This window comes from Nicrophorus vespilloides, unplaced genomic scaffold (genome assembly GCF_001412225.1).
Source record: "Nicrophorus vespilloides isolate i.1.1-1 unplaced genomic scaffold, Nicve_v1.0, whole genome shotgun sequence".
Taxonomy (NCBI): Eukaryota; Metazoa; Arthropoda; class Insecta; order Coleoptera; family Silphidae; genus Nicrophorus; species Nicrophorus vespilloides.
Window position 1 is genome coordinate 209,504 of NW_017098685.1, and position 20,015 is coordinate 229,518.

Here is a 20,015-nt window from a genome sequence, read left to right on the forward strand (position 1 = left end):
AATTCAATAAGTGAAAAAAAAATAGTTTATTAAAAACCAAATCAGAATTTCTTCAATTCATTTAAAAAAAGTTTGATTAGAAGATTTACAATAATGTCGAAATAGAAATTATATGTTTCAAGAATGTAATTATTAATATTTTATGTTTTCAAACAAACTTAATTATATTTTTTATATTTCACGATTTGAATAATGATGAGAAAATCGTATTAAAATTTTTCTTATGGTCCAAAAAATAAGTAGTTTAAATCGTCTAACATGTCTAAAAGAATTTAATAATAAATAAATTTACAAAAAAATTGGATTAGTGCCATTTTAATATTAAGAAATTGTAAACTAAATTCAAGAATTTCATTATTATTATTTTGTTAAAATTTGTAACCAACTTATATTTTATGTTTATTTAATTTTCATCAAAGGTAATTCTTGTTCTCAACTTTCTTTAAGTCAATGTGAACATGCAAGAAGTTCTTGAATCAATCAAATATTTCGTAGTGTACTTAGAAAAATATTAAAGAGAAACTAAAAATTCTATTTTTACATTATTTTTAGAATACGCAAAAACATTAATAAATTTATATTAATATTTTTTTAAATTTATATAATAAAAAAATTGAAGGAATTACGGTCACTAGCCATTTGCATCAGTTAAATTTTATTTTTATTATCGTATTGATTTAAAACAAATAATTTAACAATTAAACTTGTGAAAAATTATATAAAATATTATTATTTTTGTGATAAAAGACTGCGACCCTTTGTATTTTATTGTACAATAAATTTTGTATATTATTATTATTATTATGATTTTCGATTGATCTAAATTTGATTTCAGTATTCGAATATTGCTGTTATTATATCGCGTAACAAAAATTATTAACGGAGATTCGTGTATGCAAAGTAATATCCGAATGTTTCCTTGTAGGCATTTAAAATGCAATTCGGAGATTAGTAGTTTGCAGCGATAGCTGCTTGCGTTGGAATCGAGGAAGAGGAAAGGATAAAAAATGAAGAAAATAGTATAAAAAAGAATCATGAAGCACGTCTTACTTGCTTTCCATCCCATCTCTGGTATTGTTTCCAGTCTGTCATTCCCGGTCTCCAATATTCGACGGTGTATTCTTCGGCGTATTCCTGGCCGCGTCCCCTATCATATCTGCCTTGTGTTTGCACTCCAGTAATCACGTGAACATCTTCCAAATCAACCTGGATATATTCACGAATGCCTTGTTCCACTTGCTGTTTGGGACACCAGCCACCTCCAGCTTTCTCAATCCTTAATCTGAAAAAAGAATAAAACAAAACAAATATGCAGTGCTACATTCAATCAACATTATTCAAATACAACAAAATGTTCAAATTCAATGCAATTTTCGTACACAAATCTAAATTTCACATTTTCACAATCTACTTTTTTTCTGATTCATCAAATCAAAATACTTAAATATTTATATATTTATAAATCTTTCGCGGCATATTCTTTGTCAAACAGCATTCTAGTCATTCGTCAGTAATTTTTAGAAAAGTGATTTAACATAAAATTAAGTGTTGTAAGTTTTAATTAATTTGTCGTAATTAAAGATAAATATAAATATAAAAGTGGTTGCTTTAATAGTCGTAGCTCAACTAATTTTGCTATAATTAAGTAATGTAAAATTTTGTTGTGAAATGAAATTTTCTAAAATGTAGACTGCAGATATTCTAATAATTATAATTTGAATGCAATTTTACTTCAATTTGAATTTTGAATAAAGTATTTTTTTTTACTTTATAATAAAATGACACCTCAAATTGTATGTAGTATAAGTGATAAAAAATTGAATCTATGCGCAATTATTATTTATTTTTGTGGAAAAAATTCGTAAGAAATAATTTTCCTAATGTTTTCAACATTGATTTAATTCTTAATAGAACAACTGCCTTACAAAAGAAAATCATATTTTATGTATTAATTTATATTTATTTATAGCAGAAACAAATTTATAAATACTATAGAGTACAAATACAAGCAATTGTAAAAGATGATCACAATATTTCTATTTCTTGTTTTATGATTGCAGATACGTTTGTAATTCCTTAGCAATTTTCTGAGAGTTTTCACAATGCTCGTTACACTTTATAATTATTGACTATCATAGTAATTAGTACTTTCAAGGTTGGCAAATATATCATTATGATTCAATATGTCGTTGTGAATAACTGTCATGTTTTCCTGTAGCTTATTTTCAAATATCATAAAATGAAACTCATTTACCTCCTTCTGTCTGCTGAGTTCTTCTAATTCTGCTATATAGACGTTCATGTTGTGTTTGAAAAAGTGGTAAGTATAGTTTTGGATCTTGGAGCATTTTTTCTCTATATTATGTGTTTTACTCTTTTTTAACTCTTTTCATATATGCTTCTTACGTTGAAAATGTTGAATTTTGTTTGAAAATTGCACTATAAGATTCAAACGTTGTACTTTTTTGATTAAATAACCTGGTACGTGTCTAGCCTCCATCGTATGTGTTAGTTTTCAGCTTCCTTACACTTCGTTGGAAGAGTTCATAATGACTGAAGTAAGAGTTGATGCCAATATACAGGTAAAACTGTCAGAATCAATTTTATTACGGTTGGGCTCCTAATATCGTTTTATGATAAATTGTAAAATAAAAGTTATACAAAGCAATTACAGGAATTAATTTTTATTTATTTATATTTGTCTGTTATTATTTATTATTGGTATTATTTTAAAATATAATCTTGCTGTTATTGATTTGAAATTCTTAAGAATACAAAATTGTGGGAAAAAGTACGTAAGAAAAACTTTCCCTACGTTTTTAACATTTATTTAAAAAAATTCTTATGAAAAAACATAGAACAACTGTTTACTACAATATAGCGAGCGCAAGTGAAAAGTAAGTGGTGAATTAGTAAAAAAAAATATTTTATATTTAAATTTATATATAATTAAAACAAAAATAAATTAATTAATGTTCATGATACGTGATATAATTACGAAAATAGCATAAAGTACAAATATGTAACAAACAATAAAATCGGCACGATCTTTCCGGACATAATCAGAAAATAAACAATCAACTATTGGTTTGGTTCATAATTATCAGGCGTTTTTTTTGTTAATAAATGTTTTGTTTACATTTATTAATAAATATATTATTTACAAATGGGAAGCAGTAATTGAAGTAAATGGTGACGATGCTCCGCAATAATCATTTATAAGTGTTATTGTAGAATTTCTATGTTTCTTTTTTTCATAAAAAAATATTGTTTAAAAACGCCTAATAATTATGCACCAATTCAATATTTCAAAGGACTATTGACCATATTATTTAGAATATTTCAATAACTTTAATTATTTTTTAATTTAATTTGTGTTTCATTTAGATCAGCAATTGACACAATTTAAAACCAACTAATTCTGCGCCCCACCCCGGAACAATGAACAAATAATTTTGTTTATCGGCTGCCACGAATAACCAATTAAAATTTTGATTATTAATTCAAATACGTAATTCCGAAACATAAATCAGTATTAAACACGTTCACGGGCAACAAATTAAATGTTTATAGATTGGCGGCGGTAACACTTTTAATTGAAAATTATATAATTTATGCATGCCGGATGTTTCACGATTTACTCCGAACTTTTATTGTTTGATTAATTGTTAATTGAACACTGCAATGTACAACAAATATGTAACTATATTATTTTTGTGATTACATCGTAAGGATATTTCAATAAATTGTTTATTTATTGGCGATGTGTAATTTTACGATTTAATTACATTCCGCGATTTTTAATAATTTAAAATTACATCATACAGTTATTTTGAATATGTAAAAGTCAGATATTATAATTACATATTTCTGTTCTCTATAGGCAGGAATTTCCGTTCCGTATTGCAATTAATACACGTTTGTATTTTTCTCCCTTTATTTGTGAGCTGAAAATGAATTGTTGGATATACACAATTTAATTTCTGTCCCGTTGACACCTCTGCAATCGTATACATAATGAAATAAACTTTACAAGATTCGCAGTGCTCAGAAACTAAATAAATTAATTAAACTCAAGCCGGATCCCGGCGCATCCACCTCATTTTCTATGTCGGGGGGAAAAAGTAAAGATTTAATTACTATCGATTCGGGTTCGTGTTAGTTTTAAAATTATTCATAGATTAACTGGAAATTAATCGATGATATAATAGGCATGAGCGCAGATAGTTTACATATAATTTTGATATATTCAATTTGCTTTATACATATTTTAATAGTTCGTGATGGGCTGTGGAGGTTGAACAATTCATTTCACTCCCATTACTCTATAATATTGACATAGCAAATGTATCATGAAAATATATTAATTTTGAATTAATTCTGTTATTTCATAATATTATCGTGGAAAGACCACAGTGTAATTAATATTGTTTGTTATTAATTTGTTGTAAACTATAAAATTATTTAAAAATAAAATTATGGAAAATATATTATAGAGCAATAACTCAATCAAAGAAATAAATACATACAAAAAAATCAACCGCATAAAGGAAAAAAAACTGATCATTTATTTTTTTTAGAATTTATTTTTATTAATTAATTAAAATTTAGTTTGTTTTCTAACCGGAATATAGTGAATCTGCGGAATGTATTATTTCAATACGTTAAAATTAATAGGATAATTTTAAATAAATTATTGAAAATATAATAAGTCTATTTAATAATATTATTAATAAATGAACAAAAAAATGTAATTAAAATTGAAGCACTTTATCTAAAACCGAGATACATAAGGGAATACTATGTAACCAAATACGAATACTCCTGCATATTGAAAAATTGAATTACTTGTCACTGTAGCAAGTAATATTCGTTTTAGTGGAGTTTTATTCCATTACAGTTGCAATAGCTAACTGTAATATAAATCAATCAACATCTGAAACGTCAACTATTATTAGTTTAATATAGTTCAGTAGATATTTTTATTGTTTTATCTTATTTTTTTCTCTAAATAAGTATTTCAGGAAATCTTTGCATGATTAATAACATACGCACTTTGGGAATCAACTTCCTCTAGTTAATATTTAAATACTCACTAAAGAATTCAATATAAAAATATGTTTTTTTTGTAAAAACGTAAAAAAAATATAAGAATTTATTAAATGAAATAAAATATAAATGATTACTTAATTATTAAAATAATATTTCTTTTGTAAATAAAAAAAATATTTCGATCTGTACTTTCATACTAAAATTTGGCTAAAATGACAAATACAATAGTTAATTATCAAGCTTTAGACAAGTGGGCAACGATAAATTTAGTAAACTCTCTTATAATTATAATAATAATAACTTATTGTGGTATAAAACAAAGGTATTTCGACTTAAAATACAATACAAATAAATGCAATATAAAATTAAAAACAAAAATATAAATTTCGAAATGTGTTATTTCATCTATAATATTGCAAGAAAATACAAGTAAATATTCTATTATAGCGCTGAAAGAAGTCGATCGATAACTCTTTGTTTATTGTTTTTTCTATTAATTTCTAATTTGTTTTTATTATTTTCAGGGTTATTAATTATTATTATTTTTATTATTCTATTATATTTTGCATTTTTTGCAAAATTCTTATATAAATATATTATTTTTGCAAGTCTTGCAACCAACTTTTTTGACGCCAAAGCATAAACAAATTAATTTTGTATTTAAGTTTCTCATGTTATGTTATGTTATATTTTTATTCAAAATAAGTGTGCGATTTTAGTTTTTGGATTATTGAAATAATGATATATTTGAATCAGTAGCCATTTATTTAAATTAAGCATGGAAAAATGTGAAGTTTGACATTTTTCAAAATATTTTTGTAACAATTGTTAGTTTTGTTTTTTTACCCGATGACATTTTGTTTAAAGTTAATTATTACGCTCGTCATTACAAGAACCACGCAAAAAGTCTATATTCGAACAATTACAGATAAATGAATTCCCGCGATAAAAGAAAAGTGGTTTATTTGTAGTAGAACCATGTCAATTAAAATTCAGTAAGATAATTGCACATTGTAGTTTTGATGATGAGGAAGTTGTTCGCGCTGGTACTGAAAATGTTTTGTCAACCGCCAAACAACCCCGATTTCAATGTCATCGATTAGGGTTTCTTTAAAGCCATTCAATCATTACAACACATAATGTTTTCATTATATTACAAGAATCCGCACATGAGCAAGGACAACCTGCTTTTGCAAAGAACTTGACCGTTTATACTTACTAATTTGTTAAATGTTACTTATAAGTGTTAATTTTCAAATGCTTACATTATGTTATTGTTTAGTTGTGAAAATACACGTTATGTATTTTTGCATTTTTTTTATGAAATTGTACACTTATTTTGGAATGGAGAGAGTAATAATAATTATTAAATTACATATTTTCCATATTTTAATTTTAGAAACAAATAAAATCAGGTCATAATAATAAGGAATACAAAATTTTATTCTTAGTTTTAAAAATATGTAATCATTATAAAATCTCTTTATTCTTTATTATACAAAAAAATAAGCCTTCAATATTCCCTTTGAATAGTAAAAGGTTTAATTATTACATACACACATATATGCTATATGTTATGAATATTGATACAAGTTTTATTATTATGTTTCCTAAAAGCATCGATAATTATAGGTAATAAATAGGCATATGGGATATGCATGTAATAGCGATAATGAAATTCTTCTTTTGATACGAGGAAGCATATGGGATATTTCAGTTAAGTAAATTACTGTGCATTGGTCCGCGCGTTTATGGTTGATGGTAATTTATTACGAACTGATAAATGGCGTATATCAAAACAAACCGCTATAAAACACATTAATACAGGAATGTATAGCCACTGGTCAGCGAAAAAAAGGAAAAGCCATTCATCCAGATATTGCGTGCTCCGAATGCGGAGCCTCGCAAATATTTAAATAAATCTTTATGAAATTTGGATTCGACCAATTTTGAGCATGGCGTAATTACGCGATGCGGTATGTATGTATTACACCTGCATGCGTTCCTGTACAACATGAATACCTACATGAGATGTAGGTGTTCGGAAGGGTGAGGCGGATATGTGTATTATGTGGACTATAATTAGAAAAGTTTCAGGTTGCGTAGGTAATCAGATACGGACGTATCTAATATGCACACTATATGAAACCAATTAGTATTGGATGGATGCAGGTTGCGTACATATAGGACATGTTTACAGCATGCTGCACCCTCTATTGTGGTACCTATTTTCTAGTCCACTGGGACATACTTAACTATTTGTGGTGACGGCGACCCTCGGCTAATGCAATCGATATGTCACGTCCATCTATAGATTTAATGAGCTCAACAATGCCCCAACAATTGATACCTTGTTCAATTATTTTAGTCCGCACATTTACAATTAACCTACAATTCACGCAAACCGTCACCACTTGCTAAAGATAATAAGTATTTATACTACTTTGGCAACGGATTAGGTTAATACTCTATAAATAGTGTTAAATATTTAATTATATAAACACGTATCCCATTTCATTCGAAACTCTAGTCCGATGTGATGAACTTACTTGGATTGTACTTTATGCGACAAACCGGGTAACCGTCCATTTGCCCCCAAAGCGGAGCGCCACTTCCGGTGCAAAAGGAAACGCTACGGATTTCCGCTTAACACCGATTAATAGAGAAAGTGCTTCCAGAGTTTATAAAACTTAGGAAGCTAGCATCCGGGTGTAACCGAAAACGGATGTCGTCTTATCTCTGTCACACAACCGTTTGGCAACTCTACCTAAATTATTACTATATTTTTGTGTTCAAATACAGGTAATTCCTAGTTGAAAACTCTTAAATCGTAATTAAAAGTAAACTTAGTAATTATTCATTATTTCCACCTACGTTATTTTGTGTTTTTAATATTTAAGCCATTTATTTTGAAAGTAGCCTAAGTCCATTTGTCATTTTTTTTTTATTGACAATGTATATAATAATGTTGAAATATAATTTCATATCAAGATTTTTGGAGTCTAACAAACATAATATTTTTTTTACATCACTTTAGAAAAATATGAGACGAAATACATGATGAACTTGCAACAATATATTTATTTCTTCAAATCATTCCCGTATACATAAAAAGTGGATGATCAGTAAATTGATAAGTAATTTATCTAATAGATTTCCTGAATTGCATAAATTAAGTATTGTTTTTTTTAATTTCAAGCATTCCAATGGACTTGAGTTCTTTCAAATATTAAAATAAATGTAATTGTTAATTTTGAAAGTGGCTTAATTCCATTTGTGATAAGAAAACACATATTATTCACGTAATAATTACTATAATTGTAATAAAATGTTCGATCTCTTTGATAGTTTCGTAGATCAAATACAAATCCTTTCCTCCAAAAAAAAAGATTAAAAGTATGAAGGGCAATCCTTCTTATTAAAGGACAAAACTATTCAGTTACTTTCATTGAACCAGGTTTAACAATTTTCTTCGTTCATAAATTCTCACTCTTTTTTCTTTTATTTCCTTGTTATGCGAGAAAACTGTCGTTTCCTGAATTATTTCATTTATACATTCTTTTTGTTGCGTGCGAGAGAATGTAATTCTGTCGCAGCAATAAACATTGAGAGTTTTGTATTAGCTGTTCTCGGGATGAAATGAAGGTTTTTTAAGGGTAGAATGAATGAAAAGCAGGAGGGTAAGCTTATAAAGAAATATTTTTTAGATCGATTCAAGTTTATAACTTGCTTATATCAAGAAAGATAAAGTTGAATTCTGGAAATAATTTAGTTAAAATAATCGTCATGTCAATTAAAAATAATTGTATAACAAAAATGATATCTTGAGATAATATTACACCTCACTCAATAAGTACGTAGGATGACATATAGATGACGCCTGTCAATTATTTATCAAATTTACATAAAAACATTAGTACATAAAGTTTATAGTTATTATTATTATTTTAAGATTTAAATATATTTATATAAAACCTAAATCCAAACTGTATACTAATTAAAGTAATTAAACCTATAAGAATTCTATATGTATTTCAAATATGCGTATACACCATCAATTGTTAGTATTAATACTTAGTTAATATTTTTCCAAGATAATCGCGTGATAAACTATGATTTAACTATTTTATTTTGTAAACAATCCTTTTTAAATAAATTATTACAAGTATTCAAATTAAATTTATCTACTGTACATATGTGTTATTTTTCTACTAATTAAATAAACAATTATGTTATTTATCCTATAATAATGTCATGTGCTTTTTACATATAAACGGTGGAAATCCCGACTACCATAATCCCGACAATATATTTTATGATTTTATTATTTCTTATTGTTAAGGTACATATTGTTAAAGACACTCCCGGGATTTTGTTACTATCGGAATTTTGATAAAGTCAGGATTATGATTGTCGGGATTATGTTTGTTGGGATTTTGAATGTCTTGAATTTGACTGTCGAGACTTCGGTTATCGGGATTTCATAAATTTTGCATAATGCAATTTTGATAATGCATTGGTACCAACTGATCATCATCGAGGATTAGTAATAGTTTAAACTGTAAATATTATAAGAAATATATGTTGAACTTGTTAATAAAATAAAATGTACATTTTATTATAAACTGCAAAGATAATTTCCTGGTTAAGGTTCTATTTAGTATGCAATTGTGCACAATTAGATAAATAATAGTTGCGTTTTCCTGTGGTGCACTTAAAAACTGTCCGCATTTTATTTTTGTTCGCTCCGGTGCTGCGGTGTGGGTGTGTTGGTGGCAATATGTGCCATGTAAAAATGGCATAAACATAACACACGGTTTTATCAGCAAATATACGAGTTCAGCTAGCAAACAAAACGGCACGAGGCCTACGGTTCTAATCTCTTGGGGCAAACCCGAACCCAAATACACATGCATACCCCTCGTCCCTGTCCCATTCCCGACCCAACAGCACCACCACAGTCACAGAGGCATTGCAGAGGAATACATACAAACCACACATCCACACACACATTCATCCTGGACACAGATACGTCCGTGTTCCTGGGATGCAGCCTCCGTACACTAAAACGCAGTAAATCAAGACACAAAATCTGCCGGGAGTGATAATGCGAGTCGACATTGAGAAATATCTACTGGTATTCCCGTTGTGTGATTCCATCCCCTTTGTCTCGCCGTGCTACGCAACAGCTCCTAAGACTTCACCTTTGACCCGAATACATATTCAGGCTGCAAAACAAAAACCGTCTCGTAACTCGTCTCAAACTCGTTGGAATTCTAATTATAAAACTTGCCTAATTACCTGAACCGAGCTGCTGTTGGTGTTGTTGTTGATGGTAATAGCAACAACAGAAATAATAACATTAACAGTCGTAATTAGAATAGATTAATTCGATAATCAATTTCGTGACAAAATTGAAACGTAATTGCATTTTGTGTCGGTAATGTCGGAGGTTATAAATTGAAGTGTTTCTTTCTGGGAAGTATTCTTGATGAGAAGGAAATTATATGATTCCCCATAGGAATAAGTGCTGGAAATTGGAGAAGGAAGTCATTTATTTACTTTTAAACACGGAATTGGATTTTGTAAAAATTTTCACAACACACGAACAACACTACAGCATCATTTATAGTTTTTAAACGAATATACGACAAGTTATTTTTATTTTGTTATAAATAATATATTTTAAGTTGAATTATATTATCCATTATATTAAATATACCAGCTAGTAAAAAAATATCGATTACAATTTGGATCAATAATTTATATTTTATTTCATTTATATTTAACCCTTTCGGACCTGCCGGTGGCATTTGCTATTTTATAACTGAATACCGATTTTCAACATAAAACACTCGACAAATTATTGCAAAGATATTTCGTTAATAACTTCTACCATATTTGAATCTTTTCGTATCTGAGTAAAGGTTAGATATAATATAAATATTTTCTATACCAAGAACAATTTTGACAACGCAATTGACACCAGTGGGTGCTTTGTCTAATTTGACGATAAAATAAAATGTTTGTTTTTATTATATGATGATGGAATATCCCTAATCGAATTTTATGGAAATTTAAACAGTTAAGCTACTTGATTCTGATGTAGAAGACGAAAAGGAAAATTTACATGAAAATCATGAAAATGACGATGACATTGAGGAAAAGTTAGGTGATGAGCAGCAAGGAAATGAAACGACAAAAACGATAAACAGTTCCTGTGAATGACATCAGATATGATAATCTGGTCATTGACCAATACAGGTAGGTGACCATGAAGAACGTTTTAAACTTGAAAATTGTGGGGGGGCTTTCGCGGACTTAATGCAAAAAATGCCAAGTGCCTTTTTGTTTATTTAAATTTAAAAATTGTTTAAAATTTTTAAATTTACCACGTCTTTCTAGTTTCTATACCTATGGAGTATACCAGGGGTGGAATACCATGAACCATGAATGAATACCATACAATATTTTATAATAAAAAAAATACTTTTATTATTGAACATTTACGTTTGAAAGGGTTAACTAAAAACAATATTTGATACGACTACTGTAGCCCTGTCTATGCAATATGTGTTTCATTAATTATTTTTTGTTGTTACCTTTTACTTTGATATATTTTATAAAAGGGCGGAAATACTACGGTCCTTTGTATGTATATAATAAATTTTGTTTATTATTATTTTATAAATTAAAGTTTGACCGGAAAGGCCAATGGTTAACATCCCTTTGTAATAGTTAATTATTTGTTTATTATGTTAATATTATATGAATGTTTAATTATTTATTTCTGAATGTTTAACTATTTAAATAAACATTATTATTACAATTTTTAACAAAAGTTCAGGATACAGGAGAATGTAAAAAATCTAAACTCAAAATAGATTTTGTAAGATATTTTGTTAGAGTAAAAAAATATAATATTTAAAGGTCACTGGAAATGTTGAAAGTAATAAGAAATTTAATTTAGTATTAAATTTGTTGTAATAAAAAATACAAATATTTTTTTACCAATTAATTATTAATATTTTTTGTTTATATAGTATTAATAAACCAATTATTATTAGTGTTTCTTTCATTTAGAGTATAAATAGAAGTTAAATTGAAAATAAAATGTTTTCAAGGATAGAACATTATTTGCAAACACATGATACATGTTCTAAATAACTCAGTCTCAATAGTACAGACACACAATACAAACGATGAAATTATGAGTAATTAATCTGAGATAAAGCAATAATTAGTGGTACCATAAAGTTAGGTTTCTCTAGATCGCTGTTTGATATTCTGAATAATTTTGAAATAATAGGCATAGATTGATGCAGTTCAAAATTTGTATTTATATTGATATGGTTGAAAAAAAGTTTTATTCTATTATTTACAGAGATATTCAAACGGTGTCCCAATAAAAAAAAAGTAGATATTTTCATATGATGTCGTTAGTAAATATTGAGATTCGTGCTTAATGAAGTTGATATTGGTAAATACTTGGATTTCATCGTTTTTTAGATACCAGTGCGTTGATAATTATAATATAATAAAATATCGAAGCTTGAGCTACATGCAGAACCCCAAAGTTGAAATCCATTGGCCTTTATGGCTTAAAATTGATGATATGGATGTAGAAGACATGTGGTTTCAACAAGACGATGCAACATGTTACAGTGCCAATGAAACCATGCAGTTATTGCAATAAAAAAATAATGGTCGTGTTATCTCGATGTGAATTGGCCGCCAAGATCATGTGACTTGACACCGTTATACTGCTTTCTTTGGGGTTATCTTAACAAAAGAGTGTACATCAATAAACCACAAACCATTAAAGACCTAAAAGATGAAATTCGACACAATATTGCCGAAATTTCCTAGCAATTATGTCAACATGTTATAGAAAGTTTCATCAAAAGAGTGAACACGTGCTGCCAAGGCAGGGGCGGTCATTTGTCAGATGTTTTCTATCACATATTACCTCCATGACTATAATTTCAAATAAAGCAAAAAATATTATCAATTATCAAATAAAAAATGTGTTTTATTAAAAAAAAAAATACCAATTCATTTTGGGACACCGTTCATATATCAGTTATTTATATTTGAGATTAATCAAATTTTATAAACATTCTTAATTGTCTTAGAGTTTATTTATTTATATAAATTAATTAAATATAATGTCATTAAATTAATATATCTGCTTATCGTAATATATAGATAATCTGTTTTAATTAATTACTTGCATATAAATATTTCAATCTTAAGAAGAAACGAAGTAGATGAAACAACCTGATATTTATCATTATTTAGAGTACATTTTATGTTTATTATACTTAAACGGAATTTAGTTAGTGGAGTCGATAATATATTTGGTTTGTGTAATATAAATACCATATGAACAGAGTTCACTAATGAAACTCCTTTTAAAATATTATCTTCGTGTAAATTGTATCAATTTTCATAATAATTATTTTCTATAAATTCTCTCAAACTTCGAATCGTTTTATATTTTTAAATAACTTGAAACTTGAATAAAAAATTGAGGATAATATTCGATAATGCAATATTATAAAGACAAAATATAAATAAATAATATTAAATAAATTTATATCATAAGAAAAAAAGTAAGTATTTTTATAATTAATCAAATATTTTCAACCAGTAAATTTTATATGAAAGATTTTATATGACATCAATAATTTCCTTCATATTAATATTATTATTAATTAAATACTTTTCAATATGTTTCAATATGTGCTATTATAATTACTACTATTTTTTTTAATCGGGTTAAACTAAATTTATTTTACTTTATATTGTGCACATTATGGAAACTGGAACAGATTCATTAAATTTATATTATTTACTCGGAAGTCAAACAACTTGAAAATATAATCGTTTCGTGACGAGGATTGTGTTTTCACTGTATATATAAAAAGTTACAGTATTTGCTGCAGATAATTAATCGATCAGAAGGTTCTATTTCGGTCATTTGGCAATCAGCGAATGCCGATGCTCCCGGTCCGACAATGGCCTTAATAAGTTGTTTAATACTCCATTAGACGTGGAAGTTTCCTATTTCCGAGCTTTACTTCTCATTACGGTCTTCCCGCTCTTCCAGGCCTTCCTTTCCCCAAGGATATAGGACAACGCCGAGCCCCCATGAATCTGTCTAATCTCTCCCGCAGGACCGCCGCTTGTATATGCACTATTTAGTCCAGAAACGCACCTGATCCAATACTTAGTGTATTATGAATACGAGCTGACGCTAATGTATAGTAGGCGGATAGATGGTCGCAAATTTCGTTTAAATTGTTTAAGGAAGGAAATTCTAATAAATTACCTGCCATTCTTGGGACCCACATTAGGCACATACGAGGAGCTGGCTGAGATCGCTTCGTCCGGAATGTCTCCGGACTCCATTCCAAGCGGTTCATTACATGATTCTGGAACAAAGGAACACACTGATTTAAATACATACGTACCCGACGGATACCACACTAATTACAATAATATACTAATTAACTTAGAGTAAAGCATATCCATTAAGTATTGTTACATTGATATTTAATAATACTTTTCATTAAAATAAATAGATAAATCATTAGAGACTAAAATCAAATTGTTGTTTATTCACAAAGATAATTTGTTTTGCAAATACAAATCCCAACATCATTAAATGGACTCAAATATTATTTTACCTAAATTTTTAACCGTGGTACACCTGAAATATCTCGCGGTACAGTTTGACAGACCAATTTGTAAAATTTCCATATTTTAGGAAAAATATGAGGTTCGACACATTTATTTGGGACAAAACATATTACATTACATTTCAAATAAGGATTTAATGTAACAACTAATTCAGCGTAATGCAGATAAGACATTCTCATAATCATATAACTTTTATAAAAATTCAGTAAACAAATGTAGAAATTATTTAAAAACTGTAAAGTAGCAATTTTTATTTGTATAAATACGTAATTTTTTATATTTTACGTATAATATTAAGTGAATTAATATTATTGTGAAGTGAAGTAAAATTTCGAAGAATTCGCTTTTTAACTGCAAATTGGTATTATACATTTATATATAATCGAAATTCAATATAGTTTGTGTAATTGAATATTTTCGATTTTTATTTAAATGGAGGTCTTTCTGCCAAAATATTTTCGATTTAATTTAGTTCGTAAAATGATTTATATACGTTGAATGTATTTATGAAAAATACATTCTCTGATCATACTTCAAATAATTTTCAAATTAATAGATTGAAAATAAATAACTATATATACAATAATAGTTTTAAAATTAATAAAATAAAGCAAAACATATGTAATATTGCATATCAGAATAAATATTTATTCACAAACATAGAACTCATTTACTTAGAATATTGGATATTGGCTCCTTACAAGTAAAACTACATAAAACATATTTATAGCCATTACTAGATTTTATTCTCTTGCTTTTCAAATCTACCTACGATTAATGACATTAAAAAAACACTGAAATGAATGTAATTATTTTGACCTCATATTTGTACCTTAGTGGTTATAATAGTCGTTTTTTTGCAAATAGATCATGAAAATGCATTTGTACAAATCATAATACCCAATTTAAAATTTAATTATTAATTATATATTTACTATAATTATAATATATTTAACCACATAATTGTTATGAAAACCGTTAAATTCCAATAGACATCAATTATGAACTACAGACTGAAAATGTATAATTACCATAATCCATGTTAAATTGTTAATCATAGTTTAGGTAAATTTATGTTTTAACATCTTTCTTAGATTTTTGGTGCAGAAGTTATATTTCTATACTTCTCCATTTACCATCTTTTTTTTAACCTTTGAAAATTTATATGGCATATATCTAGTAAAAAAGTATTCTGTATAATTATAATTTATTTCGGGGCGGGTATAGTGAAAAAATAAACTGAACTAACAGAAACTTAAGCCAAGTTTGTTAAGCCACTAAACAGTGTTAGCCTAAAGCCCTACAAACAGTGACAGTTGAGGGCCCCCAAACAGTAATAGCAGAGAGCCCCAGTGTAGGTCGAGGGCCCTAAGACAGGGTCAGTTTAAGGTACATAAACATTGTTAGTACAGGGCTTCTAAACAGGATTTCCCAAACAGTGTTAGTAGTGGGCCCTCAAAAAGTGCTAGTCCAATGGTCCCTAAACAGTTTTAACTTAGAGACCCAAATAGTTGTAGTCGAGGGCCCTCAAACAGTCTTAATTAGTCCGATGTCTACAAAGTAATGAGTTTATTTTATATTAATATATATATTTGACATAATGCAATAAAAAAACAAATTATTTCTCTTCCTCTGTATATTGTTTTTTTTGTAGACAATGAGTAATATATTAAAAAAAACTTTATGTGACAACATTTCAATTGATTCTCATTAAGAAAAAAATCGTTATATTAATTAGGATATGTTTGAGATCAATGATTCACTCAGTGATTATTATTGAAATAGTTGGATGAACAAGAGTATTACATAATTGATATAGAAAATAGGAATGTATAATTATTATACTATAATAATTGAAGATTGGCATATGATTCAGCATGCATGAGTTTTGACGGTGGATTATTATGGGTCGGATCAAATAATTGAACAGACAATAATAACGTTTCACGCACAGAAGCAACAGAGTTTGCGTTGGCAATTAGAATAATTGCGCCATTAACAAACAAATTTCAATTAAATTATCGGCGGATCTGGGAGATAATTAATAAATTTTAATCTTGATATTGTGCAGAGAGCCACCGGCCAACCATGCCGCCCCACGCACACACCAGCACCACCCGTCGACTCACTATTCAATAATTCACGGCCACGCAGCAGCAGACCATTCGCAACAATGTTTAGATGTGCAAACATATTCATTTCAATTGACCGCAACATCATCATACTGCTTCCATAATTATTTCACATAATAATTTCAAATAGCGGCTCGTTGGTTGTACCATTTAATTATATGCTGAAACTAATAATAATTGCGGAAAATTTATTAATTAATTGAACGGTGAATAGTGTATGTTGGGTATGTTTTATACGTTTGCCTAGAAAAAGTTTGGTTATTTGTTGTGCTTCGATAGGTGACCTATAGTCAAATTGATTGACACTCACTAGAGTCGTATAATCTGGTATTCTGTTAGATCATTGTACTATCAAAGATTGACCAGAATGTAGCATCAAAAAAGGAATGCTAAAGGCGCAAGTAATAGTTTTGTTTTTATGAGGAAGTTTCATATTTAGTCCCAGGTGCAAGATTTCTTTCTGCGGCCCTGCTGACAAATAATACTTCTAAATTTATCAATATTACCATTTAGGCATAAGAAAGACTAAGTAAAAGTTCGAATGACAAATTGTAAGAAATCTTAAAATTGTTTTTTTTTACTGTTAGTCAAAAAATGACAGACCTAAGACTAAATAATGCCATTACTATTAAAATTTGTGAGAATTGATTCTCATCAAGTAATTGAAAAAAAAATCAGACCGTATTTAACATCGTCATTATAAAACGAAAATTAATTAGTGGTTAAAGTATACTCTTATTCCAGTTACGAAATGTTATATACATTCAAACTCGGTTAAAGTTACCTCTATTAACGAAGTTTCAATATAACAAAGTACATAATTTTAATCAATATATTGTAAAAACTTACACTAGAATAACTGAAAATAAAATTAAGAAGAACTGAAAATATAAATTAAGATATACAGTTGGCAACGGAAAAATTCGTAAATCTTGAAATTTTCACGAAAAATTTTATTTATTTTATATGGTAGGTAATAACACATAATAAATAAAATTTATAAAAATAAATGAGAAACATAGTTTTGAGAAACTCTGTTCTAGACTCTGTGATTCCCCACCTTTTTTGTGCCATATGTAACATAATACGTCATACGATTAATTCTAGATGTGTCCATTTTCAAAAATTAACTCAAATTTATGTAATCATACATGTCTTATTTACACGCATGCAATAAAAAATGTGAATTTAATAATAAAATATTAACTACCCTTTTTTTATCGCTTTCATTTAATCAGTTTTGAAATTCCTGCGTGCAAATGAAATATGAATGGAATCAATTAATTAAACATGTTAATTAAAGTTGCTATTAACTCTGGGATAAACTTAATTGAAATACACACAGTGTGCATGTGATGCTGATTCGGATGAAAAAAATAGGGCACAAACATCGGATAATCGAAGTCAACTAATGAATTTGAAAAAAAATAAACAAAGGTGCGGAAAAAGCGTTCGAGGCAGGGAGAAATCTGACTGAAAGCGAAACAAAACAAGCGGCCGAATCGCTTTTTTTTAGAAGAATGGAGAAAGGTACAAGGGAAAAGGGACTGACAACTCTTTTTATATGGTGTTCCAGTTGGAAATGTTGTTTTTGTTCGTTTTGGTACAAAGGAAAAGGGGTTTAGAAGTAAATTCATACTAATGAGGTGGGGATTGCATTGATTTAATTACATTATTAAGAACTTCACCCTTTGATGCTTTAGAAGTTCAGGTAGTTCCTATTTTTAAGAATTCTGCGTATTTGAATGTTCAGCTATGGACCGTGACTTTTCATTTTGAGAAAGAATGATTGGAACGAAATTAATACGTAAAGGCGGTAACTACCCGAATGTATTGATCGCTTGCCTTCGCCGTAATTATTAATTCTTAGAGTGGTCTGTGACGTATATATGTCACAAAGTCAATTTGCATGTGACAAACTGTCAATTTGCCGCTGTTTTAGAAAGCTCAAACTATCATGAAACCGGATAAATTACTCAAAGGCTTCTATTACTGATTTTTTTATAACGCTGTAATTCTATTTGTTCAACGATATTTATCAATTTAACATACATTTTTCACATCTTCGCAGGTTTCACATCGTGTTAACCAACGTGGATATTAAGTGAATGAGAAATTGACAAACTTGGTGGTAGAATAATATTCTTGTAGAATTTTGAAGATTTTATAACAATAACTATTTTTTTTAAAGAAATCTATTGAAATTGGATATATGGTAAATTTATTCGTATTATTTTCTATTACATAATTGAAATAATTAAAAAAAACATTTACTACATTTACAGTGTTTAAGTGTGCCATTTGTTGTTTTTTTAAACCGATATAACTAAGTCAGAAATTGTCCGAAATTAATAGGAAATTGATAAGATATGTTCATACAGAGTTAAATCAGAATTGTAAATTAACATCAAATAAATTAAGTTATATATGAATTAATCAATAGGTTTTGAAAATGTCGATGAAGAAAATGTTAGAAATATATTGAAGATTATGTTTTACAGTGGACGATGATTTTTTCAGATCCTTCAAACGAATTTTAAAGAAATCTCTCGAAAGAAAAAATATCAAAATAGAATTGCATTAACTCTGTATAAAAAAAAAAACAACAAAAAATCACATTTACACTTGTATTTTAAAATATTTTTTTGCTTTGCATTGAATGTTTATTTAATCAAACTTTTATTTATTCTAAAAACTTTTTCTTGACTAAGGAACGGATCCCAATTCTATATTTTATAATATTTTGCCTCTGAAAAGGAAGTTTTGTCTCAATAAATAATTTCGTGGAACGTATTATATTCGTTAATTGAGGAATAATTGCAATTTCTCTTAAAATTAATGATACAGAAAGAACAACAATCTAGATTTATTATTATAATAAAATAACTTATGATTCTATTTTTTTTATTTGAACAAAATCGGGTTGAATTGAATTATGTTTTATAATTTAATAAGTGTAAAATTAAAGAAAATTATAAAACCTCGCAAAATTTGCATGAAACTGATGAAGTTGATATATAAGTTTACAATTATATAGAGAGAGGGTGGAGAATATCGAAAGAGGACAGTCTTAAATAACATTCTTTTTTTATACTGCGGGCTTCTGCTTTAATAATTCATAAATAC

The 20,015-nt window shown here is 27.9% G+C and overlaps 1 protein-coding gene across 1 annotated transcript in view; it reads right to left on the reverse strand.

The window, feature by feature from the left end:
- The window catches only part of LOC108563013 (discoidin domain-containing receptor 2-like), a 127,928-nt gene that overhangs the window by 35,396 nt on the left and 72,517 nt on the right, over nucleotides 1–20,015 (reverse strand). Inside the window, exons 3-4 of the mRNA XM_017921552.1 lie at nucleotides 14,387–14,489; nucleotides 1,051–1,282 (exon numbers count right to left, since the gene is read on the reverse strand). Coding sequence (XP_017777041.1) covers nucleotides 1,051–1,282; nucleotides 14,387–14,489 — 335 coding nt within the window. The remainder of the gene's footprint in view (nucleotides 1–1,050; nucleotides 1,283–14,386; nucleotides 14,490–20,015) is intronic.